Here is a 25,471-nt window from a genome sequence, read left to right on the forward strand (position 1 = left end):
ACGTTGTGTGTCTGTGCGTGCCTAGAGGTCTAGTGTAACTGGTGTTAGTGAGCGCCCCGTGGTTGCGGGTCTCTAACTCTCGTGGGTCTCTAAGCGCTCCCGCGGGGCTAGAGCGGAGGTTCGCGTCTCTGGGGGGGTCAGTGGTGTGACTGAGGCTGGCAGTGAGCTCGTGTCCGTGGGTGCCTCGGTGTGTTTCTGGGGCTCCGAGTCCCTGTGCGTGCGTGTGTGTCGATGAACCCGACAGGAAGCTCCCCGAGGGCAGGAATATGTTTTGCTCTCTACTGGATCTCGATCCCTGAGGCTGACACCGAGCGTTTATTAAATATCTGTTGAATGAATAAATGTCTGCGTGCGAGAGGGTCTACCCTCCAGAGTGGCCTCCGAGGAAAGGGCCCGAGAGCACCCATCCAAAAAGACCCCCAGACACAGCAGCGAGGGGGCGAACGGCCCGCGTCTCTCTCTTTCCTCCTAGCGCCCCTAACCCCGGTCTCCACCCCCAAGTTTCCCTGGGGCTGAAGAACCCACCCAGAGACGAAGATTTGGGCGGAGGGGGCTGGAGACTCGGGAACCCGGGGCCCGAGACGGGAGGGCGGGCAGAGGGAGGGCTCGGGAGCGACGACCCAGAGCCGTAAAACGAAAAAGAAAGCAGGCAAAGCAGCGCGGAGCGAATGAGCGAAAAGCTCCCTACCAAGCCAGGCTTTGTTCCCTGAACCTAAGACTTTACCCGGCGGCGGGCGGCGGGTGCGCCGGGAGCGAGCAAGCGGAGGCGCGCGGCCATGGCTGCCGCGGCCGGGCAGGGGGGCCGGGGGGGCGGCGCGTGAGCGGGCGGCGCGGGGCGGCGCGGGGCGGGCGGGCGCCCGCGATGTGCCACTCGGCGCCTCCCCCGCCGGGCCCGGGCTGCGCGGCGGCGGGGCTGCCCTAGGAGCCGGGCGAGCGGCGCGGAGGGGGCGAGCCCAGCGCGCGAGTCTCATTGTTGTGGGGGGGGCCCGTCGGGGCATGAGGGCGAGAGCACGGCGGGGGGGGCGGCCAGACAGAGCGAGCGAGGAGGAGGAGGAGGAGGACGCGGAGGAGGAGGAAGGAGGAGGCAAAGAAAAGAAGCGGCGGCGGCGGAGGAAGAGGAGGAGGGGGCGAGGAGGCGCGCGGCCCCCCGCTCCCTCCCTCCCCCCTGACCCCCGACCCCCGCCGGCCGGCCCCCCGCCCCAGCCCCGGAGGGAGCTCATGGGAGTATGAAGGAGATGGTAGGAGGCTGCTGCGTATGTTCGGACGAGAGGGGCTGGGCCGAGAACCCGCTGGTCTACTGCGATGGGCACGCGTGCAGCGTGGCCGTCCACCAAGGTACGGGGGTGGCCCGCGGGGGGCGGCGGGACCCCGGGGGCGGCATGCGCGGGGCGCCCCCGGCCGCGCCCTCTGGAGACCTCCCGGGGCTCGCGTGCCCCTCCCCCACCCCACCTGAAGGGAAGGGAGGCGTGGGGGGCTCCCCCCGCCCGGTCCTGGAAGACCGGGTCAGGCATTGTTTTCTTGCCTATTGTTCCAGTTCCGCGCCCCCCACCCCAAGTTGAGCGAGTTTGGGGAGAGTCTAGGAAGCAATGAGTGAACTCCCCGCGCCCCACTGCGCCGGTGTCGGGGCTGCCAGGGGAATGTTTACCTGCGAGGTGTCCCCTCCCGCCCGCGCCCGGTTATTTTGGTCCCGGCTCCGGGAGGAAGAGGTCAAGGGGGGGGCGTCATCCCCACCTCGCTTCCGGATACTGGGAGGAGCGGACTTGGCAAGGGAAGAGAAGGGTCCCAGGGGAGAAGGGACTCCTAAAATCCACCAGGGAAGAGCTGAGGATGGGAGAGAGGTTGTGTAGGGGGCCGGAATCGAGAAGAGGGAGGCTTGGAGTTTCCCCCAGCAGCACATGGTTCGGGAGTTAACTCCTTGAGGAATCTTGCCGAGGGCGCAGGCTGGCATCTCCCGCCTGCCTGGCACAGGCAGCCGGGCCCCCCCTTCCTGGGACAACCCTGAATGCTGTGGCCGGGGGCTCTTCCCGCCACGCTCCTCTCGGTTTCCAGCACTGCACCTGCCCTCGGCCTTGACTTTTGACCTGATTCTGTGATACTCAGAAGTAGAAGATGAGGTCCCTAGACCCCCTACTTCGCCTCGTCCCTCACTGGCCCTTTAAGAAATCCCCCCGCCCACAACAACAAAACGTGTTTGACGGTCGTGACTGTTGTCCCCTCTGGTTTTCTCTATTCTTGATTCTGATGGCTGGTCCGCTGGGAAGCAAGTCCAGAAAGGGCGTGGGGGGAGGATCATCTGGAAGTTTAAGGTCAAAGACTCAGACTTCCCGCCCTGTTTGGAGTAGTTGCTTGTGTGGCTGAAGGCTGGTGTTGTGTGGTCGGGCAGGGCTGCTGTTGAGTGTGTGACCCCCAGACTGGGGTGCAGCCCCCACCGCTGGAACTGGCTCTAGTCTTTTGGAGTCACTGCCTTCCCCCAGTTACCCTGGGAAAAGCCACTGGCTGACAGCTTTGCTCAGAGACTATCCTCCCCACCCTCAGCTTGCTATGGCATCGTTCAGGTGCCAACGGGACCCTGGTTCTGCCGGAAATGTGAATCTCAGGAGCGAGCAGCCAGGGTGGTGAGTTCCAGACTACCCCCCTCCACTCCCTGGGCCCCTCCCACACACCTGAGCGGCCGGGATTGAGCTAGGGGACTCTGAGTCTGAGGCTGAGGCTGGGTGGGACTTAGCCCTGCTGCACAGACTTCCTGTTTCCTGCACACCTATCTCCAGCCCCATCTCTGCCTCACACTCATCCCTCCCTCTCCCCCACCTCAGGCATGGGGCTTTGGTTTTTTTCTGTTTCAACTTTTTTATTATGGGAAGTTTTCTACTCGTTGAAAAATAGAGGGAAAACTATAATGAATCTCACGTCGCCTTCCTCATCTTCAACAGTCCGACTCATGGCCAATTCTGTTTCTGCTGTAGCCCCACTGATGCCCCTAGAGCTTAGCATTTCAGCCTGGGACCCCTTGAATGTATTCAGGGAGGGCCCAGCTCAGCAGATCCCCCAACCCCTATGTACCCTTGCGTTGGCAGAGGTGTGAGCTGTGCCCACACAAAGATGGGGCATTGAAGAGGACTGATAATGGAGGTGAGTCGGGTTCATCTGCTGAGATCAGCAAGGGCCCCTGAGCAGGGTCTGGGAAGGCAGAAGTGGACTGGGTTGGGGTGGAGGCTGGGTTTCCTTTCCCGGGCTGGTGCTTGAATCTGATGGGAAGGCTGTGGAGGAGGGGACAGTCTGCAGTGTGGGGTCATGAGGGGTGGGGTCTCCAGCTTGCCATCCGAAGCTGAGGCCACCCCCACACTACCTCAGGCTGGGCACACGTGGTGTGTGCCCTCTACATCCCCGAGGTGCAATTTGCTAACGTGCTCACCATGGAGCCCATCGTGCTGCAGTACGTGCCTCATGATCGCTTCAACAAGGTCAGCGGCCCCCCACCTTGTCCCCTACACGTTCCCTCCCATCCATGGGTTCCTCCAGCGCTGCCTTCATCTAGTGTAATTTGATTCTGTCCAACCAGCACTGTCAGTAAACTTGGGAGGTGGGTCGGTACCTGTTAGTGAACCATCCTTCTGTGGACAGATACACTCGTGCCGTGGCGCTCAGGTGAAATAGTAGGCTCCCCTGCAGTAGTTCTGCCAGAGGGTAGACCCTCACAGGTAGTTCATTCATTCATTCGCTGGCATACTCTGTTCTGTGCTGATCAAGACAGGTGTGGTGCCCGCTCAATGGAACACAAGTTCTTGGATGCAAAGATTGTAAATATCAGTAAAGAGGCAAATAAAGTAAACACAATTTGTGATAAGTGCTGTGGGGAAAATAAGACACTAAAATAAAGACCTGGTGGGGGCTTACTTTAAACCAGATGGTCAAGGAAGGAGACATTTAGACTGAGACCTGGGGCATGAGAAGGAGCCAGCCTCAGGATGGTGAGGGCCCCCAGGTTCCAGGCAGAAGAAACCTTGCCCAGAGGCACAGAGGTGGCATAAGCTCCCCAGTGAGCAAGATAGACACCAGCCTTGGCCTTTCAGAGCTCGCCATCCACGGACTGTGCCACCCAGCATAGTAGCCGCCGGCTACAGGTGGCTACATAAATTAAAATTAAATAGAGGCTGGGCGAGGTGGCTCATGCCTGTAATTCCAGCACTTTGGGAGGCTGAGGCGGGTGGATCACCTGAGGTCAGGAGTTTGGGAACAGCCTGGCCAACATGATGACACCCTATCTCTAGAAAAATGTAAAAATTAGCTGACCATGGTGGTGGGCACCTGTAATCCCAGCTACTCAGGAGGTTGAGGCAGGAGAATCCCTTGAACCCGGGAGGTGTAGGAGGTTGCAGTGAGCTGAGATGGTGCCACTGCACTCCAGCCTGGGCAACAGAGGGAGACTGTCTCAAAAAAAAAAAAAAACCACCATCACAATTTAGAATCTAGTTCCTCAGTCACACTAGCCATAGTTCAAGTGCTAATAGCTCATGTGACTGTTAGCAGTTGTCTTGGACAGTGCAGACCACAGAGCATTTTCATCATTGCAGAAAGTTCTGTTGGGCGCAGTGGCTCACGCCTGTAATCCCAGCATTTTGTGAGGCCAAGACGGGTGGATCACCTGAGGTCAGTTGAGACCAGCCTGGCCAACACAGTGAAACTTCATTTCCAATAAAGATACAAAATTAGCCAGGCGTGGTGGCAGGCGCCATGCTACTCAGGAGGGTACTCAGCGACTCTCAGGAGACTGAGGCAGGAGAATCGCTGGAACCTCAGAGGCAGAGGTTGCAGTGAGAAGATTGCGCCACTGCACTCCAGCCTGGGCGACAGAGCGACTCCAAAAAAAAGAAAGTTCTGTTGGATAGCACTGAGTTAAAATGGAATGGAGGGGGTGGCCTAGGGACCGTCAGTAGGACAGGGGCTCCCTGGAGGAGGGGACGATTGCGCCCTGTCCTGCAGACCTGTTACATCTGCGAGGAGCAGGGCCGGGAGAGCAAGGCGGCCTCGGGAGCCTGCATGACCTGTAATCGCCACGGATGTCGACAAGCTTTCCACGTCACCTGGTGAGACCCCCTTCCCACTCCCCCCCGACCCCCCTCCCCGGGTTGTCCGGGATGGCCACTGATGGGGCTCATCCTAGCTGCTGTCTTTTTGGTGATGGCGGCAGTGCTTTCTTTGGATGGTCTTGGCTTCACCTCAGCAGGGGTCCAGGAGCGGGGGAGGAAGGTGGCTGGTCTGATCTGTGGCCACAGCCGTCTCAGGCTGACCTCTCTGGTTAGTGCCCAGATGGCAGGCCTGCTGTGTGAGGAGGAAGTGCTGGAGGTGGACAACGTCAAATACTGCGGCTACTGCAAATACCACTTCAGCAAGATGGTGAGTCCCGCTGCCAGCGCATGAGGGCTCAGCCAGCCACGGTTAGATGGTTAGATGGTTAGAGGACATGGGCTCTGGACCAGGCCAGTGCCTGGTGCTGGGAGGACGGAGGGAAGAACCCAGTCCCTGCCTGAGAGGAGCTCTTCATTTGATGAGGAATAAAGTACAGCCGCAGGGATGTGGATCAGAGCCGGACCTGCAGTCTGTCCTAGAAGACAGGACTCAGACCCTGCCTGTCGCAGTCTGGGAGGCTTCAAGGAAGAGGTAGCGTTTAAGCTGAGTGGAGATGGAAATCAAAATAAGAGCCAACGTTTGTGTGGGAGGCAACATTTACTATGCCTCTGCCTCAGGACGAAGTTCTTCCCGTGTGTTATTTTGTGTGGTCCCTCTACCAGCCCTAAGAACTAGGTGTACTATATTTTCTCCATTCTACAGATGAGTAAACTAAGGCTCACTAAGGTTATGTAACTTACCTCACAGTGGGTAGATGGGATTTAGAACAGGCAGCCTGATTTGAAAACTCCTTGGGAAACTGCCAAACAGGGAAACAAGTCCCAGGCAGAGGGACTGGCATGGACAGAGAGTCCTGAGAGGAGGAAGGGCAGGGGTGAGCAGCAGGAGAACGGGGTGTTTGGTGTGGAAGAGGCAGGAGATGAGGAGAGAAAGCAGGGCCCAAGCTCGACTTGTCTCCAGGTACACCCCAGGCTTCAGGGGCCCAGGGAGAGGCTGGAAAGGGTGGCACTGTGTTCGTGGAGAGACTTGTGTGTCCCAGAAGCTGTGAGGTGTTCTGGAGCAGTTGGTGGCAGCTTGGATCTACCCCCTAGCCACAGGCTTGTAGGGCTTGTAAGCAAGAGAGTAACATGATCAGATTTGTTTTTTAGGAAGATTACCCTGGCAGCCGCTATGAGGCTGGATCAGAAGGGCTGAGGCTGGTGGCCGGGGAGACAGCTGCAAGAAGGGGGATGGAGGGGTGAGGCTGGATGCTAGAACAATTTCTAGGGAGACTTGCCTAATCATGGGAGTAGCTGAGAAGCAGGAGTCGGGGGTGACACTTAGGATCTAGGCTCTAGACACTGAGTGAATGGAGCTTGAATACCTGGGGGTACCATGAACAAGGGGTGCCACTGGCTTCTGTCGGGGGAACACATGTCCTGATTTGCTCCACATAGTCCCAGTTCATACCTGCTGCCCTCGTGTAATTATGAATAGTTCCCCTCTTTCATCTTTGAAAGTGTCCAGGTTTGGGTCATAAGTTATATGGTCACCTTGGTTTCAGGGTTTGATGATAACTTAGAATGGGGTAAGTGAGCTTGGTTTGGTTTGCAAGAGATGCCACGTGGAGACATTCAGATTTGGTGGATGTCAGACTCCTGGGCAGGGTGTAGTAGCAGCCCCAGGCTTATAAGGCAGGGGCTGGAATCCCAGGGTGTCCACAAGGATAGGTCACGTGGGCCACGAAAGGGGGGTGCCTTGCAGGGTGTGAGTCTCTGCGGGTAGGAGCGGTGTCCAACACCGGAGCTGCCAGTCGACAAGGCCTGAAATTAGCCCCTGGATTTGGCAGTTGGGAGGTAGCTGGTGACCTTAGAGGGAGCAGCCCCAGGCCCAGGGAGGGTGAAGCCTTCAGGCTGGGTCTGTAGTGAGAGAATGGGGAGGTAGGCACTGGAAGGAGAGGCAGCATGAGGGTGGTTTGGGTTGTGTTGAAGTTTACTTCTGGCTTTCTTCAAGTTCAGGGCTGCATATCCTTAGGGACAGGAGCAACCACTGTGTTTTGTGGAGGGGAGAGGCCAGGCAAAAGGAGAAGGGAGTGATAGCTGAGCCAAGCGTCTGGAGGGAAGATCGGATGTGGAGTGCAGGGGAGCAGCGACTCCCCACAAGGGCTCAGTCAGCCAAGAGGGCACCATGGAGAGAGTGAAAGACACAGGCCCCAGTCTCACCTCCACCTGCGCTCTTGGGGGCCAAGATGCGTCCTTGCCTCTTTTGGGCCTCAGTGGTTGACTCTCCACGTCGGACGACCTGGCTGGGACCCGCTAGGATTTTCAGGCTGGAGAACACCCTTCTGCTGAGCAGAGCATCACAGAGGACATGAGGTCCTCTTAGGGATGGATGGGGCACTGGGACTCATCCCCAGGATCAGGATCCTCTAACCTTCTGGAAGCGTTCCCTAAGTCCGTGAGAGGAGGGTCTACAATTCCTCTCAAATCTCTCCCCCAGAAGACATCCCGGCACAGCAGCGGGGCAGGCGGAGGAGGCGGAGGAGGAGGTGGCAGCAGCAGCAGCATGGGGGGAGGTGGCAGTGGCTTCATCTCTGGCAGGAGAAGCAGGTCAACCTCACCATCTACGCAGCAGGAGAAGCACCCCACCCACCATGAGAGGGGCCAGAAGAAGGTAGAACCGCCCCCCGCCCCCCAGTTGTTACTCCCACAGGGGGACTCAGAGACTCACAAACATGGCTCAGGAAGCCATCATGGCTGGGCATGGTGGCTCACTCCTGTAATTCCAGGACTTTGGGAGGCCGAGGCGGGTGGATCACCTGAGGTCAGGAGTTTGAGACCAGCCTGGCCAACATGGAGAAACCCTGCCTCTATTAAAAATATAAAAAAGGCCGGGTGCGGTGGCTCATGCCTGTAATCCCAGCACTTTGGGAGGCCGAGGCGGGTGGATCACGAGGTCAAGAGATTGAGACCATCCTGGTCAACATGGTGAAACCCCGTCTCTACTAAAAATACAAAACATTAGCTGGGCATGGTGGTGCGTGCCTGTAATCCCAGCTACTCAGGAGGCTGAGGCAGGAGAATTGCCTGAACCCAGGAGGCGGAGGTTGCGGTGAGCCGAGATTGCGCCATTGCACTCCAGCCTGGGTAACGAGCGAAACTCCGTCTCAAAAAAAAAAAAAAACTACAAAAAAAATTAGCTAGGCATTGTGGTGGTCATCTGTAATCCCAGCTACTTGGGAGGCTGAGGCAAGAGAATTGCTTAAACCTGGGAGTTGGAGGTTGCAGTGAGCCGACATTATACCACTGCACTCCAGCCTGGGGGACAGAGCGGGACTCTGTCTCAAAAAAAAAAAAAGCCATTAGGAGGTGCCCCCAAGGTCTCTGCCCTGCCTTCTTCCTTCCTCTGAGGCCACTGAGGGCAGGAGGGGGCTAATGAAGTGAAACAGGTTGGGGGGGCCTAGAGGGTGATGTGGGAGCTTGACTTCCCTGCGGCTGTGTTAGTGGTCCTCTGGGTCCTCCCCATGACATCACAGTGTCCCCCGAGCCCCAGACGCGTGGTCCTGCACGTTGCACATGTCTCTGTGGTCCAGCCGTGTACCACCTAGTGTGTAAATGCTCATGCCAGCGTTCCCTTGAGCCACACAGTACAGCATGCCCTGCTCTCGTCCCTCTGTGCAGCTGTGTCCCAGGTGGACACCCTTGCAGGTGTGTGTACTCGCGAATGGTGCTTTGTGGCACTGGCGTGATAATGGGACAGGCTATTTTTAGCCAGTGGGGGGGGAGCTGTTGGCTCATATGGAAACTTGCCTGAGTTGCTCCTACCCTGCCCATTCCCCATCCTTCCTCAGGGGGAGATAATGCCCACAAAACCCCATCCCTAAGAGGGGCTCAGCTCCCCACACCCACACGCCGTGTATATCCTCGCCCAGACTACCCCTCAGCACAATATCTGGTCACCTCTCCCTCTCCAGAGTCGGAAGGACAAAGAACGCCTTAAACAGAAGCACAAGAAGCGGCCTGAGTCGCCCCCCAGCATCCTCACCCCGCCCGTGGTCCCCACTGCTGACAAGGTACTGCTGCCCACGCTCAGGAGGGATAGTGCGTGGGTCTGGGGCAGCAGAGAGAGGGAGGCGAGGGACGAGAGGTTGGTGAGCTGGAGACCTGGACACCTTCCCCTCCCACTCCACACCCTGTATTCCCTCTTCCAGCCTAGAAGGGGCCACCAATCACTGACCAATCATGGGATTTGGGGTTTGGGGTGCTGGCTGCCACATGTTCCCATCTGCCTCTGTACAGACAGAGGGCCTCCGCCCTGGGCCATTGTCTGCAGAGAGTGGAGACACAGCACTCAGCGCTGTTCTCCAAGTTCTAGGGCCCATGTCCCCAGAGATAGGTAGAGGACATGGCCCACCCCCATCAGGAGGACACCTAAAGCTTGTCACCCAACCCAGATAACACTCGGTGCTGGTTGGAGGGGCTGAAAGTTCTAACCAAGGCGGCATGGGGGGCAGGCCCCTGGACAGTACCCCGAAACTCCCACTCATCCCACAGAAATGGGCAACATCTGGATGAGCCATGGCAGGGCCTAACCTAGGCCAGAGAATGACTCATCCAAGCTGGAGCAGCCCTCCTGCTCCCTGCAGCCTGCCCTCCCCATGGGAAAAGAACCAGGGAGGATGGGGGGAGGTGGAAAAACTGCTTCCTCCTGTTACCATTAGTGCCCATTCACCTCCACCCCACCTCAAACAGTGGGCAGAGCTCTGGGCACCTTAGCAGGAGGCTCAGGTATCAGGTTTCCAGGGTGATGTTGCTGTGGCAACTGCCCCAGTAAACCTCTCCCCTCCCTGCTTCCCTTGGCTCACCTGGAGAGCTTGTCATTCATGCTCTCTGACCTTTCCAGGGGCCTGCAAGCAGGTGGCAAGAAATGGCCAGGGATCTGGGAGTTTCTCCAGTAACTGGATGTCCCTTGGACATGCCAGAGAACTCTGCCCATCCCCCTCTACTCGCCCCAGCACTTCAGCTACCCTTCCCCCCAGACCCTCCGTCCCTGCTCTCAGAACCACATCTGGCTCCCTTCAGAACTCCAGCTGTTGAAAAGAACAAAGAGGAAGACAGAGACCAGGACTCCGCCCAGGAGGGGCAGTGCAGGGTGGCTGTCGTTTCTGTCCAGCCTCCCTTCAGCATTAGTCTGTTCAGTACCATTAACTGAATACCTGGTCGCTACCAGGAGGAAAAGGGCCGTCCCTGGCAACAGCCTGAAGCACAAACTCACAGCATGCCAGGCTGTGTTCTAGAACCAGGAGATGGAAGGACATGTGGAGATTAGTTCAATAATGCTCAAAATAATCTAATGAAGTTGGTAATTTACAAACCCCATTTAATACATGAAGATCATGGGGCACAGAAAGGTTAAGTATTTGCCTAAAAGCACACAGGGAGTAACGTGGTAGAGTTGAGATTCAAATGCAGTCTGGGTTGAAGGCTTGTGCTCTTCACCAGCTCACAGTACTGTCTCTGCAGTTGTTGCCATGGAACGCCTCATCACGTATTGACCCCATACCATGTATCTGGCATCATGCTGCTTCTCACTCACCACATACGCATAGTACTCCCCGTAAGGACACTGATACTCGTGGAGGTTGAGACATTGCACAATATAACATGGAGGTGAGGCCGGGTGTGGTGGCTCACGCCTGTAATCCCAGCACTTTGGGAGGCCAAGGCAGGTAGATCACCTGAGGTCAGGAGTTTGAGACCAGCTGGCCAACATGGTGAAACCCTATCTCTACTAAAAATACAAAAAATTAGCCAGGTGTGGTGGCAGGTACCTGTGACCCCACTACTTGGGAGGCTGAGGCAGGAGAATCGTTTGAACCAGGGAGATAGAGGTTGCAGTGAGCCAAGATCATGCCACTGCACTCCAGCCTGGGCAACAAGAGTGAAACTCTCTCAAAAAATGAAAATTTTTTTTAAAAAAAGCATGTTGGTGAAGGGCAGTGCCCCCCAGGCTCATACCCTGCCCTGCCCGACTCCAGAGCCCATGCTCTGTCAGCTGCCACCCTGCCACTCTGCTTGGTTTCTGGTGCCTCAGACATGGGACAGAATATTTCAGTGCAGAATGGCAGCTGTTGACATGTGGTCATGTGTGCACAGGGCTCTGAAAGTAAGGGGACAGAGTGCCTTGTACCTGAGGTATTTAGGGAGGCTTCAGGAAAGAGGGACTTCTAAGCTGGATTTTAAAGGATGAGAAATTTCCCAGGAAGAGTAAGGATAGGCTCTCCTGGCAGATGCTTAGTGTGTGCAATCTCAGGTCGTCTAGGAAGACCATGGGTGGTCAGAGAATGGGTGGGAGACCAGGGGGCTGAAGTTTGGGGTGGCAGCCAGAGGGCTCCAGGATGACACCAGAGAAGAAGCCCATTCTCCTGTGGGTCCTCTTCTCTGCCCCCCACTTCTAGCATAGCTCCAGCCCTCTCAGGCAGCCTAAGTATTCAGTGAATCAATGGACCAATGAGTAAATCAGTTCAGACTCTGGGACTGTTTTCATCTCTCCCTCACCCTCCAACTTCCGCCTGGGGTGAAGGACAGACACCTTTTTGGGTTCAGTGAATTCCCCTCTGCCTCACACCCAGGAGTTCCACAGCTGCCTCCCCATATCCCTGGTCTAGGAGCTCCCAGCCACTCCCTGCCCGGAAGCCCTTCATGAAGCTAGCTGTGGGGTCTCCCAGTTGAGCCAGGTCCTTTGCCCTCCTGCTTCACCCCCATGCCAGGATCAGCACAGGCCCAGGCAGCTGGTGACGAGCCTTCTCTTTTCCTCTCCTTCAGGTCTCTTCCTCGGCCTCCTCTTCCTCCCACCACGAGGCCAGCACGCAGGAACCCTCTGAGAGCAGCAGGGACTCAAAGGGGAAAAAGTCTTCCAGCCATAGCCTGAGTCATAAGGGGAGGAAACTGAGCAGCGGGAAAGGTGTGAGCGGTTTTACCTCCGCCTCCTCCTCCTCCTCCTCCTCCTCCTCCTCCTCCTCCTCCTCTGGGGGGCCCTTCCAGCCTGCAGGTGAGTGTGGGCGTCCAGAAGGAGGCTGGGAGTGGCGTGGGGACAGCCTTTTGTCCTGAGCTTTTCTGGCGAGGGTCTTTGCATATTGGTTTGCATCTCATTTACTTCTACATTGGTTCAGGATAAAGATGGGGGATCCCCACCAAGTGACTCCTCTCCAAACTCTCCTCCTCTCCCCATCGAGGGCTGCCCCGCCAACCCCATGACAGTATTCTTATCCCTTGCATTTGTGCTGCAAGGTGCCATTTTTCAAGCACCCCCATTGACTGTTTATCTCCTTTAATCGCTGCAGTCATCTGGTGAGGCCAGTGGGGTGCGAGTTACTCTCCCCCATTTTATTACAGGTGGGAAAGCTGGAGGGGTCAGGGGTACTCATCCCAGGACACAGACAGTGGCAGAGCTGGGACAGGAAACCAAGCGTCCCCATTCCTGGACCAGAGCTCTCTCCCGCCAGTACAGGCGGGAGTGGGAGGGAGTGCGGGGATCCGGGTTCCTGCTGTAACCCTGTTTTCTGTCTGTGCAGTCTCGTCCCTGCAGAGCTCCCCTGACTTTTCTGCATTCCCCAAGCTGGAACAGCCAGAGGAGGACAAGTACCCCAAGCCCACAGCCCCTGCTGCTTCAGCCCCGCCTTCTCCCTCAGCCCCCGAGCCCCCCAAGGCTGACCTTTTTGAGCAGAAGGTGGTTTTCTCTGGCTTTGGGCCCATCATGCGATTCTCCACCACCACCTCCAGCTCAGGCCGGGCCCGGGCGCCCTCCCCTGGGGACTATAAGTCTCCACACGTCACGGGGTCTGGGGCCTCAGCAGGCACCCACAAGCGGATGCCCGCGCTGAGTGCCACCCCTGTGCCTGCTGAGGAGACCCCTGAGACAGGCCTGAAGGAGAAGAAGCACAAAGCCAGCAAGAGGAGCCGCCATGGGCCAGGCCGTCCCAAGGGCAGCCGGAACAAGGAGGGCACTGGGGGCCTAGCTACCCCATCCTTGCCCAGTGCCCAGCTGGCTGGCTTTACCGCCACTGCTGCCTCACCCTTCTCCGGAGGCTCCCTGGTCAGTTCTGGCCTGGGAGGTCTGGCCTCCCGAACCTTTGGGCCTTCTGGGAGCTTGCCCAGCCTGAGCCTGGAGTCCCCCTTGCTAGGGGCAGGTTAGTGACCCCTGGGGATGGACGGCATTTCAGGGCCCAGCCAGTCTAGTGAGGAACAGAGGTTACACATGCACTTAGAAGGAAATGGGATGGATATTGCTCCAAAAGATAGAGTAAGGAGGTGTCAGTCACCTCCAAGACATCCCCCTGTGCATGGCTGGAGTGGAAAGGATTGGGGGCATATTACCAGCAGGTTTTACCAAGTTTTGGGAAGGAGATTAGAAAAGCTAGGAATTCCCAGCCCTGTGCAGGGCAGTTTAACAAGCAGACGCAGCAAACAGATGTCACCGAGGCAAAAAGTGACATCTTTGCAGCAAGAGGGTTAGACTGGGGTGTGTAGCCAGATTCTGGGGTCGCTCTAGCTGGGGAGGGGCTGTTGCAGCCACCTGGCTGAGGAGGAATCAGAGGTGGAGGGTAATCGTGTGCTTCCCTCTGTCCTTCTTGTGCCTGCAGGCATCTACACCAGTAATAAGGACCCCATCTCCCACAGTGGTGGGATGCTTCGGGCTGTCTGCAGCACCCCCCTCTCCTCCAGCCTGCTGGGGCCCCCAGGGACCTCAGCCCTGCCCCGCCTCAGCCGTTCCCCGTTCACCAGCACCCTCCCCTCCTCCTCTGCTTCTATCTCCACCACTCAGGTGAGACCTGACTCCTGGCCTCTTCCTTCCCTGGGCAGATTGGGGAAAGACTGGCAGTGGACCCCAGCCTTCCATGGGAATTGGAGCAACTGGGCTTTTGCCACCAGACCTCCCTCCGGGCTCTGGTCCACTCTGCTCCCCAGCACGCCTGGCCCCCTGCATCCCAGTACACACAGTTGTGCCTAGATCCAAGACTAATGGCCAGGCTGCCTTCTGCCTCCCTCCCTCAGGTGTTTTCTCTGGCTGGCTCTACCTTTAGCCTCCCTTCCACCCACGTCTTTGGAACCCCCATGGGTGCCGTTAACCCCCTCCTCCCCCAAGCCGAGAGCAGCCACACAGGTATGTGAATCTCTGACCCCCCCACCTCCCCTTCCCAAAGGTCTAATACCCATCACTTGCATGTGACCCCAAAAAGGATGGGAGAGCTTTATGGCTTCCCCCTCCCTCTGGCCATTGCCCTCCCTGCAAAAACAAACAGGCTGGGTGTGGTGGCTCATGCCTGTAATCCAGCACTTTGGGAGGTGGGCGGATCACCTGAGATCAGGAGTTGGAGACCAGCCTGGCCAACATGGTGCAACCCCGTCTGTCTCTACTAAAAATACAAAAATTAGCTGGGCGTGGTGGTGGGCGCCTGTAATCCCAGCTACTCAGGAGGCTGAGGCAGTAGAATTGCTTGAAGCCGGGAGGCGGAGGTTGCAGTGAGCTGAGATCCCGCCATTGCACTCCAGCCTGGGTGACAAGACTCCGTCTCAAAACAAAACCCCTGCGCAGTGCCTGCCACCTGTAATCCCAGCTACTTAGAAAACAAGCCTGGGCAACATAGGGAGAATCTGTCTCTTAAAAAAAAAAAAATCCACACACAGCAAACCAGAGTACGCTTTCACATTAGAACCCAATGAGAAGGCAGGGCCGGGCAGTTACTGCTCCATCTCACAGAAGAAAAAGGCAGAGATGGAAGACTCGCTCAAGGCAGGGAATGGCAGAGCCAAAGCTCAGATTCTGGTCTCCCGACTCCAAGCCCAGTGCTTTCACCGGTATAGTGTAGCCTCCCCGTTGGCCTCTTAGTGTGTCCCTGGGATCAGCGCTTACGAAGGGCCCAACCTCTCTGGGTATTTAGGAGTTAAGGGGGCGGGCCACAAGCTCCCCGCCCTCTCCCTGGAGAGTCAACCCAGCCCCAAAGAGCTGATTGGTGCAGGGAGACCACCTGTCAGGCTGGGAGGCAGGGCTTACAGCCAGGCTGTCGGCTCAGGTAAGCCTTCTTAAAGGGGACAAATAGGACTCGACGTTTGAGAATGACAGAGTAGGGTGATATATTTGTTAAAACTCAGATCAGGATTCTGTGGCCCAAGGAAGAGTTTTGCCTCCTGATTAGGGATCTGATGAAAGCAAAAAGCCATACAGAGCTAATTATGATAATAGCCGCAGTCATTAAGGGCTTGCCACATGCTAGCTAAACCCTTCAGCTGAACACACTTATTACCTTCTTTTAATCTTAATAACAGTCACTTCAGAGAGGCTGGTTAGGAAAGAGCCCAGGGTCACACAAGTTGGTGTCAGGTTTAAGTTTAATCCAGGTCTGTCTTGACCTTAAATTTCTATAACTCTGAAGATCCCAGGAAAGGAATTGGGTGGAGGATCTGAAAGAAGCCAGTGGTGCCTTCAGCCTAGAGGAGGAAAAGAGAGCAGACGCCCGGAGTTTGTTTGCCTCCCAGGGGCAGGGTTTCCAAGCCAGGGCCCTCAGCCCTGGCCTTGAACCGCCAGTCTGGGGTTGGAAATTCTTGGGGAAGGGGATCTGCGGTGAGGTCCCGATCCCAGACCCACCTCGGGGGCACTGACCCTGAGGCAGCGAGCACTCCTCCCCGCTGATCCCAGTCTTCCCTTCTTCCAAGAGCCAGACCTGGAGGACTGCAGCTTCCGGTGTCGGGGGACCTCCCCCCAGGAGAGTCTGTCTTCCATGTGAGGGAAGGGGCGGCCTGGAGGAGGGGCTGGGGGCAGGAGGGACATCCGAGGGAGGAGGGGCAGAGAGGAGGGCGCGGGTTGGAACCCCTTGGGGGTACGGGGGAAGGGACGGAGAAGCCCGGAGTGGTCGGGTCAGCTGAGCCCAGGTTCCCTCTGGCCGCAGGTCCCCCATCAGCAGCCTTCCCGCACTCTTCGACCAGACAGCCTCTGCACCCTGCGGGGGCGGCCAGTTAGACCCGGCGGCCCCAGGGACGACTAACATGGAGCAGCTGCTAGAGAAACAGGGCGACGGGGAAGCTGGCGTCAACAGTGAGGAGGGGTGGCACCGGTTGGAACGCCTGTCCTAGGGTCCCAAATGTCACCTTTCTCCCCGAGGTCCCCAGGCTTCTTTAAGGTTCCGCCCCTAAGCCCTGCCTCAGCCTTGACTCTCTGCCACCCCGGGCCTCACCTCTCATCCCAGCCGGGCCACGCTACCGGCCCTGGCCCGTCTGCGCCCCACCTTTGGCCGTCTTGGCCTCCGGGCCCCGACCTTACTAAACCGCAATTTCCGCCCTTCTTTCCTGATCCCTGTGGCCTCGACGTCAGCGTCAGGCTTCACCCCTGGTCCTCACACCCGTGGCTCCCCAGGCCCCGCCTCTCTTCTCAGAGCTCACCTGTGCCCCTCCTTAGGATGCCACCTCCTTTTTGAGGGCTGAGCCCTGACTCCCTTCCAGGCCCCTCCTCAGGTACCCTGGCCCCGCCCCTCCTCGCCCGGGCCTCAGGCTCGTCGCTGTCTCCGCAGTCGTGGAGATGCTGAAAGCGCTGCACGCGCTGCAGAAGGAAAACCAGCGGCTGCAAGAGCAGATCCTGAGCCTGACGGCCAAGAAGGAGCGGCTGCAGATTCTCAACGTGCAGCTCTCTGTGCCCTTCCCTGCCCTGCCTGCTGCCCTGCCTGCCGCCAACGGCCCTGTCCCTGGGCCCTATGGCCTGCCTCCCCAAGGTGAGAGGATCCCACCCAGCCCGGGAGAGAGGCCCCTGCCATGCAGTTCGGACTGGCCTTGACTGCAGCCGATAACATCCCTCCCGCAGCCGGCAGCAGCGACTCCTTGAGCACCAGCAAGAGCCCTCCGGGAAAGAGCAGCCTCGGCCTGGACAACTCGCTGTCCACTTCTTCTGAGGTGGGCACTGCGAGGAGCGGGGCAGGAAGGAGGGGGGAACTCAAGGCTCTTCTGGTCCCATCTCTACCCTGCAGCTATTGGCGGCTGGGCAGTGAAGTGATTGGCTGAGCAATTGATTGATCCATTCATTCCTCCCTTAATCAAGTAATATTTATGAGGTGCCCACTTAGTGCCAGGCTAAGCAATCAGTGAGCAAAACTGGCACAGTGCTGCTTCTGAGATAGGCTACCCCAAGCAAAAAAGGAGTAATTACCAACTGGGAGACATGTTAGGGTGGAGAGAAATTGATGGCTGCTTCTGTGGATAGCAAGTGGTTAGGGAAGGCCTCTTGGAGAAGTATTTGTCAAGGGATTATTATATCGCCTCATGCAAAATAATCCCTGTGTAATTGGTGGTGGTTGGAATAGCAGTTGCTATTGTTGTGTTGTGGTTATTACTGGAATCCAACAAACTGGGTTCTTGTTCTCTCTCTGCCATTTATTAACTGTGTGACTTGGGCAGTAGTAATCATAATAATAACCAGCATTAATTGCACACTTGCCCTTTGTCATGCCCTGTGCTGAGATTTTTTAAAGCATTCACTTAGTCTTCATCGTAAGCTTATGGAATAGGTACTACTGTTATCCCCCAGCTTATGAATGAGTAAACTAAGACAGGTTGAACCCAAGGTCACCCAAGCTGTTGAATCGTGGACATGGGGTTTGAACCTGAGGCTTTCACTTCGGCTGTAGTACTTTTGCCTACAGAGTTACTTAACCTGTGCAGAATCAATGGCTTTACCCATAAAATGAGAATAGCAAAATAGCACAGGTCAAGCCCTTAGCCCAGGATCTGGTTCACCAGATGGTCAGCACCATCATCATTGTCCATTATTAAATGAGGATGACGAGAGGCACTGGGCGCCCAGGAGGGGGTCAGGAAACATGATTTGTGAAGACAGTTTGGATTCTTAGCTCTCATCCCTGGACCCTGCTTCTTCCAGGGGTGCCTGGGGGTGAAGTGGGGGTTGCTGTGCTCTGTGAGAATGCTGGTGGGTGCTGGGCCAGGGGCCAGAAAGCTCATGCTGGCCCTCTGACCCCTCCCTTCCCCTCCCTCCCCAGGACCCACACTCAGGCTGCCCGAGCCGCAGCAGCTCGTCGCTGTCCTTCCACAGCACGCCCCCACCGCTGCCCCTGCTCCAGCAGAGCCCTGCCACTCTGCCCCTGGCCCTGCCTGGGGCCCCTGCCCCACTCCCGCCCCAGCCGCAGAACGGGTTGGGCCGGGCACCAGGGGCAGCGGGGCTGGGGGCCATGCCCATGGCTGAGGGGCTGTTGGGGGGGCTGGCAGGCAGTGGGGGCCTGCCCCTCAATGGGCTCCTTGGGGGGTTGAATGGGGCCGCTGCCCCCAACCCTGCAAGCTTGAGCCAGGCTGGCGGGGCCCCCACGCTGCAGCTGCCAGGCTGTCTCAACAGGTGAGGGAGAGCTCAGCCCTGGGAAAGGGAACAGGGTGGGGGGCTGGCTCTGGTAAGGGAGGGATGCTCCCCACAACACCCACAATCCCTAAAAGGAAAAATGACCTCTGGTCTCACAGGATATATAATCCTAGTCACCTCTTGGCCTCTAGGGACTCCACAGACTGTTAGACATGAGTGTCCTCTGGACGGTAGCTCCCCGGGGACAAAAGAGCTGTTTACTTCCTGTTCTTTACTCCAGGATTTCCTTCTGAGACAGTTCTTCCAAATCAGACCTGTATCCCTCCTGCTGCACCCCCTGAGCACAGTGCTCTAAGATCGCACATCCCTGCCTTGCTTCCCTGGGGTCTGATGGAGTCTGGGGACTTGGGAGTGGGAGCAGGAGTGTTTCCCTGGCCCTCCGCCATGATCTGTGTGTTGTCCCCCCACCCCATTCCCACCTCAGCCTTACAGAGCAGCAGAGACAACTCTTTCAGCAGCAAGAGCAGCAGCTCCAGCAACTCCAGCAGCTCCTGGCCTCCCCGCAGCTGACCCCGGTAATGCTCCTCCCTTCCCTGCCTCAGGTGCCTCTTGGTCTGCCTGGAAGGTTCATCTCAGAGGATCTGGGCCAGCTGGGAGAGGGCAGGAGCAGAGAGAGGGAGGGGAAGCTCCAGGCTGGGCCTGTGGGACTGGGGCTGGGACCTGTGGGGTGTCCATGGGAGGTAAGGGGATAAGATCATGCCCAGGGTCCCCTGGGCATTGAGGAAGGCCTGCTGTAAACCCCAGGTCACATCCTGCTGAGAGACCCTGGAGGCCAGCAAGTCCTTAGTCCTGAGCATTTCAGTCCCAGCCCCAAGGACGTTCAGGGGAAACTCCAGGGTCTAAGTGGCTGCGCAGGTGACACCACTCTCAACCAGAGCAGCTTCTTTGGTTTATCCCATGTCAGGTCGGCTGAAACTACCTTTGGAGAAAAGGAGTTTTACTTTTTTTTTTTTTTTTTGAGACTGAGTCTCACTCTGTTGCCCAGGCTGGAGTGCAATGGCATGATCTTGGCTCACGGCAACCTCTGCCTCCTGGGTTCAAGTGATTCTCCTGCCTCAGCCTCCTGAGCAGCTGGGATTACAGGCACCCGCCACTACGCCTGGCTAATTTTTGTATTTTTTTTATTGGATGCATTCATCTTACTATAATCTCCTTGAACACATTTAATAATTTTTGTATTTTCAGTAGAGACGGGGTTTCGCCAGATTGGTCAGGCTGGTCTTGAACTCCTGACCTCAGGTCATGCCTGCCTTGGCCTCCCAAAGTGCCAGGATTCCAGGCATGAGCCACCATGCTCGGCAAATTGAAAACTATTGACCTAGTCAATAGTTTTGGGGAAACCCCGTCTCCACTAAAAATACAAAAATTAGATGTGTGGTGGCAGGAGCCTGTAATCCAGCTACTCGGGAGGCTGAGGCATGAGAATTGCTTGAGCCTGGGAGGTGGAGGTTCCAGTCAGCCAAGATCGCACCACTGTACTCCAGTCTGGGTGACACAGCAAGACTCAGTCTCAAAAAAAAGAAAATTATTAGCCTATTGTTTTTCAACTTGGGGGTGTCTGTGGTTGTCTTGGCAGCTGAGGGGTGAATCAGTGGGCAGGGCCAGAGGTGTTAAATACCCTGCTCTTGGTGGGCAGTGCCCCAGCTGGCAAACACCAATGGTGTGCAACCATTTTCTTGTCTAGGTGGGGAGACCGAGGCTGAGTACCCTGACTGTCTTAGAGGCCTCTTGGCTCCTGGTTCCAGTGTGATGGGGTGGGGGCCCAGCCAAGCAGGGCAGGCAGCAGCAGGGAAGAGATCCCTGGGACTGTTGCCCAACAAGCAGTCTGGCCCCCTTGCAGGAACACCAGACTGTTGTCTACCAGATGATCCAGCAGATCCAGCAGAAACGGGAGCTGCAGCGCCTGCAGATGGCCGGGGGCTCCCAGCTGCCCATGGCCAGCCTGCTGGCAGGAAGCTCCACCCCGCTGCTGTCTGCGGGCACCCCTGGCCTGCTGCCCACGGCGTCTGCTCCACCCCTGCTGCCCGCCGGAGCCCTAGTGGCTCCCTCACTTGGCAACAACACAAGTCTCATGGCTGCAGCAGCTGCAGCTGCAGCAGTGGCAGCAGCAGGCGGACCTCCAGTCCTCACTGCCCAGACCAACCCCTTCCTCAGCCTGTCGGGGGCAGATGGCAGTGGTGGTGGCCCCAAAGGAGGGGTGAGTAAGGGGCCCGGGAACTTCCTGTCTCCCCTCTGAGGGCTAGGCAGAGATAGATTGTCAGAAGGCTTATCATCAGGTGCCTCCACAGGGTGAAAGAAACAGTCCCTAGGTCAGCGAAGTGCCCTGCCTCAGAAGCCAGGGCCTCTCCTGGCACATGGGTGCCCTCCTGCAGAGCCAGGAAAGATCCAGTCGAAGCATGGGCTAAGAGGAAAAGGACCAATTAGAAAACAGCCTTCCTCTGGGAGGACCAATTTGAAAAGGCCATTTTGTTTCTGAGCAGACCAATTAGAAAATGATGACCCTCTGGATAGGCCAATGTCAGAAAGGCTCTCCCTCCTCCCCGTGAGGGCACAAGCCTTGACTGGCACATACCCATGCAACCCGGCGCTCCTCTGCAGGGTGGTTTTCACAGCCCTGCGCACTCCTCAGAGCCCAGGCCAGAGGCTTCCACTGGCCCGGCTTCAGCACCCCACGGCAGCTTTCTTGGCCCAGGAGGCTGTTCTCATCTGGGGGTTAGACCTGACACTTCCCACACGCCCAGCCTCCCTCCCTCTCTTTCCAGACCGCTGACAAAGGAGCCTCAGCCAACCAGGAAAAAGGCTAAATCCACCCTCACCCCTCCTGACCCCCTAAGTGGAGGGAGCAGATCCTGGCCTGAGGGGTCCTACCCTGGAGCAGGCACCTGCGCCCAGACGCTGGAGAGCCTTGACCCAGTGCTGAGGTCCAGGGAGTGTGGGGAGCTCCTGGTGCCGAGGACTGAGACTGGAGGGGAGCCCCTTCCATCTGGCCCCCTTCCCTTTCTGCGCTGTCCGCTTTGTGAGGCTCAGAGGAAGGACAGGCAAGCCCGCCTAGGAGCTCCACCCCCAGCAGATGTTTGGGGGGTCCGTGAGAGCAAAGGGGCTATGGCAGAAGTAGGGGTTCGTTGGACCTGTCACATGAAATGGATCAGCACTTGAATGGGGAGAAGTGGAGCGAGAGGCCCTGGGCCTGTCCCCGAGGGGAAATCTTTTATGGAAGAAGGGCTGGACCCACTTTACCTGCAGTTTCTTCCCAGCTCGGGCAGATGGCAGAAGGGACCCTTTGGACTTTTTCTTGCCATCCCTCCCTCCCAGCGCAGGGGCACAAGCTGAGCTTGTAAGAGCCCACGGATGGCGGGGGCTGGAGAAGGGGCAGGACAGCATCACACTCAGCCCTCAACCTCTTGGGGCCCAGGTGATGAGGAGGAGAGGGCAGGTGCGGGGAGGCACCCGGCCTTGCTTGGTGCCCCGCCCTTTGTTTGCACTATTGGACTTAGGAGTGCCGAGGGTGGGGAGATGGAGCTGCCTGATTCAGTGTGTGTTGTGTGAGAGAGTGCGTGTGTGCGTGCGTGTGTGTCTGCCTGCCTGCCTGCCTGCCTGCCTCTCTCCCCCTGGACCTGGGGTAGGGATAGGTGCAGTGGTCACTGAAGCAGCGCCAGAGAGGGGAGCTCCCAGCTTATTTGCACGCTCCCCACCTCACCAACTTTGGTCCCTCTCTGGGGCATGAATGCTTAACAAAAACCAGAGCAGTACTCCAATATTGGAGAGTCCCTGAGGGCTTGGGGCTTTGAATCAGGGTAATATCCTGCCTTCCCTCCCCTGACCCCACATGGTCTCAGGGCCCCCTTAGGGCCCCCTACCCCACTGATAGCTTGGTCCTTCCCTGGCACAAGGGGAGCCCCAGGGCTTGGGGGAGGAGGTAACGGGGGAAAATGCCACTGCTTTTAGCAAAAGCCTCCCTCCCAGAATTAACCAGCCTGCCTCCTGCACCCCACCCCCACCAACCAGGGGAGCCACTAAGCTGAGCTAACAGCTGTCCCTCACCCACCAGCTATTTCCCAGGGTGTCCTGGGCACTTCTCACCTTAAAAGAGTCTCCGCCTGCCCTGGCCTTTGGCACAGGCTGAGTGGACAGTCAGAAGAGAGGCGAGAGGCGAGGCAAAGCCTGTGTCCTGTTTCGGTTGCACTGGGGTTGGAGCCCAGGGTAGGCGCTGCCCGCTTCCCAGGCTCCTGCCTTGTCAGTCTCTTTGCATGTGTGGATTTTTCTGTGTGTGTTTCTGTTTGGGTTTTTGTTGTTGGGTTCTTTTTTTTTTTAAATAAAAGAAGATGTGTATATTTTTGGCAATGACAGAAACGTAGTGCAGATATATTTTTGCCTGTGCTGCTCAACTGTTTTTTTTTTTCTGATACTGAAAATAATATTAATATTCCTGTTGATAAGACTTTGTAAGATGTTAGGGAGCTGATAATGGAGGGGGTGGGAATCCTTCAGAGGCAATTTCTTAGGCACTTGCAAAGGGCTTGGGGGAAGGGGAGGCAGTTGTGATGACCTCAGAAATACTTTCTATTAATGCTAAATATGTTAGAAAGAAATGATAGAATTCAGCATTTTATTCATTTTAATCTATTAAGCTCTGTAACTCCCTGCCCCAAACCACCGAAAAGAAAAGTAAACTTCAGGCTGGGCACGGTACCTCACGCCTGTAATCCCAGCACTTTGGGAGGCTGAGGTGGGTGGATCACCTGAGGTCAGGAGTTCCAGACCAGCCTGGCCAACATGGTGAAACCTCATCTCTACTAAAATATAAAAATTAGCCAGGTGTGATGATGCACGCCTGTAATCTCAGCTACTTGGGAGGCTGAGGCACAAGAATTGCTTGAACCTGGGAGGCCGAGGTTGCAGTGAGCCAAGATTGTGCCAGTGTACTCCAGCCTGGGCAACAGAGTGAGATTCTGTCTCAAAAAAAAAAAAAAAAGTAACTTTCATAGATTCTTTGAGAAATTGCTCTTTCACACCCACACCCTTGCCCAAGGCTGGCCCACTTAGAGCAAGATTTAATGTCTCTCTGGATGGGAAGGGAAGGGAAGTACATCTACTCCAAGGTTGCCATGTTGAAGAGTTCTGTGCACCGAAACCAAGACCCCCCACCCCCACTCAGAACACTTCTTCCCTCCGTCAACCCAACCCAAAGCCTGGGGTTCTCATCTCCAAGTGTCTGTTCTCCAACTTTCCCAAGCCGCTTGCATTTCTCAGGCTGGGCTACTGTGGCGGGTCAGGTAGATTTGGAGACAGGGCCCAGGCTGGGTATGAATTGGTACGGCCCTCTTCTCCTTTCCACCAGTCTCTCAGGAGAGAAGTGGCATTTTCTTCTGAGGGAGCTTCAATGGGAAAGGTCTCAAAAGCTTCAGGAGGAGCAGGATGCCAGTGCAGGGGCATGGCAGTAACCCCCTCCCCGTGCCTCTTGTAACCTCAGTCCCTTTTTCAAGAGTGACTTTGGATGGTGGAAGGGGTGGGAAGAGACCCAGATTTGTAGATCTATTTGTCTAGGGGAGGGGAAGGATGTGGTTTGCAGAGCGGAAGCAGAGTTTGAAAACGCATGAGAGTGAAGTGTTCCCACCCTCGGCGAGGACGTGTGAGTGCGGAGCATGCAAAGTCAGGTGTTCCCACCCTTGGCGAGGACGTGTGAGTGGGTATACATATGGGGGCAGTGCCTGCTGTGGGGTCACAACTGGTGCATGACAGCACTGAAGGGACCTGTCTTTAGGGATCGTTTCAGTCAGCTCTTCCCATCACAGATGACAGCTCCAAGCCTAGAAGAGGCAGGGGGCTCAGTGGCAGGGCCAGGACCAGCCCTCAAGTCTGTGGCCTCCTGCCCCATGGCACAGTCTCCACAGGGCTGGCTGGCTGTCCCTGTGTGTGTGACACTGGGTGTGAGTGCAGGGCTGTGCCTAGGTGGGAGGGTGTCTGTGTGGCCCTGACTGTTTTAGTTCAGAGCTGGTGGATCCTCTCCATGGACAGTGACACTTTAAGGACTGTCTGGGTTTGTTTTTCCTATTTGTGGGTTTTTCCCCTCAGGCTCCTGGGTCTGCCGCTGCCTCACGGTGTCCTGACCTTGAGGCTGCCCATTCCCTTCATACTGAGTTCTAGGGAGGTGCTTGCCCTAGACTCTTGGGAAGGGTCTAGAGAAATGAGAGGAGCCCAAGCCAGGGGCGAGCTCCAAGAAAGGGCAACCTCCACACTTCTTCCCCAAATTGGAAATGCAGACAGGTTTCCAAAGGCACAGGTGCTCCTGCCAGCTCCTAGCATCTTCCTTAGTGTGCCGCGGGCCAGTTAGGGGTAGGCAGTTTGCATCCAGTTCTCTTCCTGGGGAGAGGTGCCTAGGAGTGGGGTAACTTCAACTGGGAATTCTGAGGAAGGTGGGCGAAGTGGCCTCGGCTCTCTGCCCTGTGTCGACCCAGACTGAGAGTGTGATTCGCTCCCGACCACTTTGTCTTGATCTACTGAAAACTTGGGAACTGAGGGGTACCCTCATTCCCCTTTGTTCACTTTCTCTAGCTCCACTTGGGACTTGGGTGGTAGGACTGGAGACCCCACCCCTGTTCCCGTCCCGCCCCCTTTCCATCCCAGCCTGTTTCCATGTAGCAGACCCTTCCTAGGGAGCAGGGAGGGGAAGCCACAGATTGCAAACCCAGGGGCTCCTTTTTCATTCTTTCTAAAACCTTGATATCCTCAGCCCAAAGGCGATGCCCCCCTGCCACCTCCAAGCCTGGAATTGTGCATAACCCGGATCTTGTATCTTTGTATAACGGATGTTATTTGTACGAAGGGCAGTTCGTAAACAGCACTTGTTCTTTTAATAAAAGAATGTTTTGCAAAAAAAAAAAATCCAAAGAGCCCCTGTGTGGTCTGGCTTTATGGAAGGGGACAGGAGACGGGTGCCAACTGCTGGACGGTGGGA

General features: G+C 56.8%; 1 protein-coding gene and 1 long non-coding RNA gene across 5 annotated transcripts; one reads left to right on the plus strand and one right to left on the minus strand.

Annotated features, from left to right (window-relative positions):
• The first annotated feature begins 871 nt into the window (after positions 1–871).
• Positions 872–25,398, plus strand: MLLT6 (MLLT6, PHD finger containing). Of its 4 annotated transcripts, none has more exons than XM_017497227.2 (20): positions 872–1,335; positions 2,536–2,615; positions 3,075–3,129; positions 3,352–3,461; positions 4,981–5,084; positions 5,301–5,394; positions 7,606–7,779; positions 9,080–9,178; positions 11,931–12,156; positions 12,680–13,294; positions 13,748–13,929; positions 14,160–14,268; positions 15,819–15,885; positions 16,052–16,197; positions 16,670–16,867; positions 16,957–17,045; positions 18,146–18,495; positions 18,941–19,031; positions 20,357–20,713; positions 21,279–25,398. In XM_017497227.2, exons 1-20 carry the CDS (start codon positions 1,227–1,229, stop codon positions 21,318–21,320), a joined length of 3,297 nt encoding a protein of 1,098 aa, XP_017352716.1. In that variant the 5' UTR covers positions 872–1,226; the 3' UTR covers positions 21,321–25,398. The 4 variants fall into 4 exon arrangements, with proteins under 4 accessions (XP_017352716.1, XP_017352718.1, XP_017352717.1 ...); XM_017497229.2 differs by having other exon boundaries at positions 1,081–1,335; positions 11,931–12,069; XM_017497228.2 differs by having other exon boundaries at positions 1,081–1,335; positions 7,609–7,779.
• LOC108281594 lies at positions 15,388–16,748 on the minus strand. The gene is made up of 3 exons (XR_001816042.2): positions 16,423–16,748; positions 15,751–15,902; positions 15,388–15,593 (listed from the first exon to the last, which is right to left on the minus strand). It is a non-coding gene; the product is annotated as an uncharacterized LOC108281594 (long non-coding RNA).
• Positions 25,399–25,471: the final 73 nt, after the last annotated feature.

Source organism: Cebus imitator, unplaced genomic scaffold (genome assembly GCF_001604975.1).
Source record: "Cebus imitator isolate Cc_AM_T3 unplaced genomic scaffold, Cebus_imitator-1.0 Scaffold228, whole genome shotgun sequence".
Lineage (NCBI taxonomy): Eukaryota > Metazoa > Chordata > Mammalia > Primates > Cebidae > Cebus > Cebus imitator.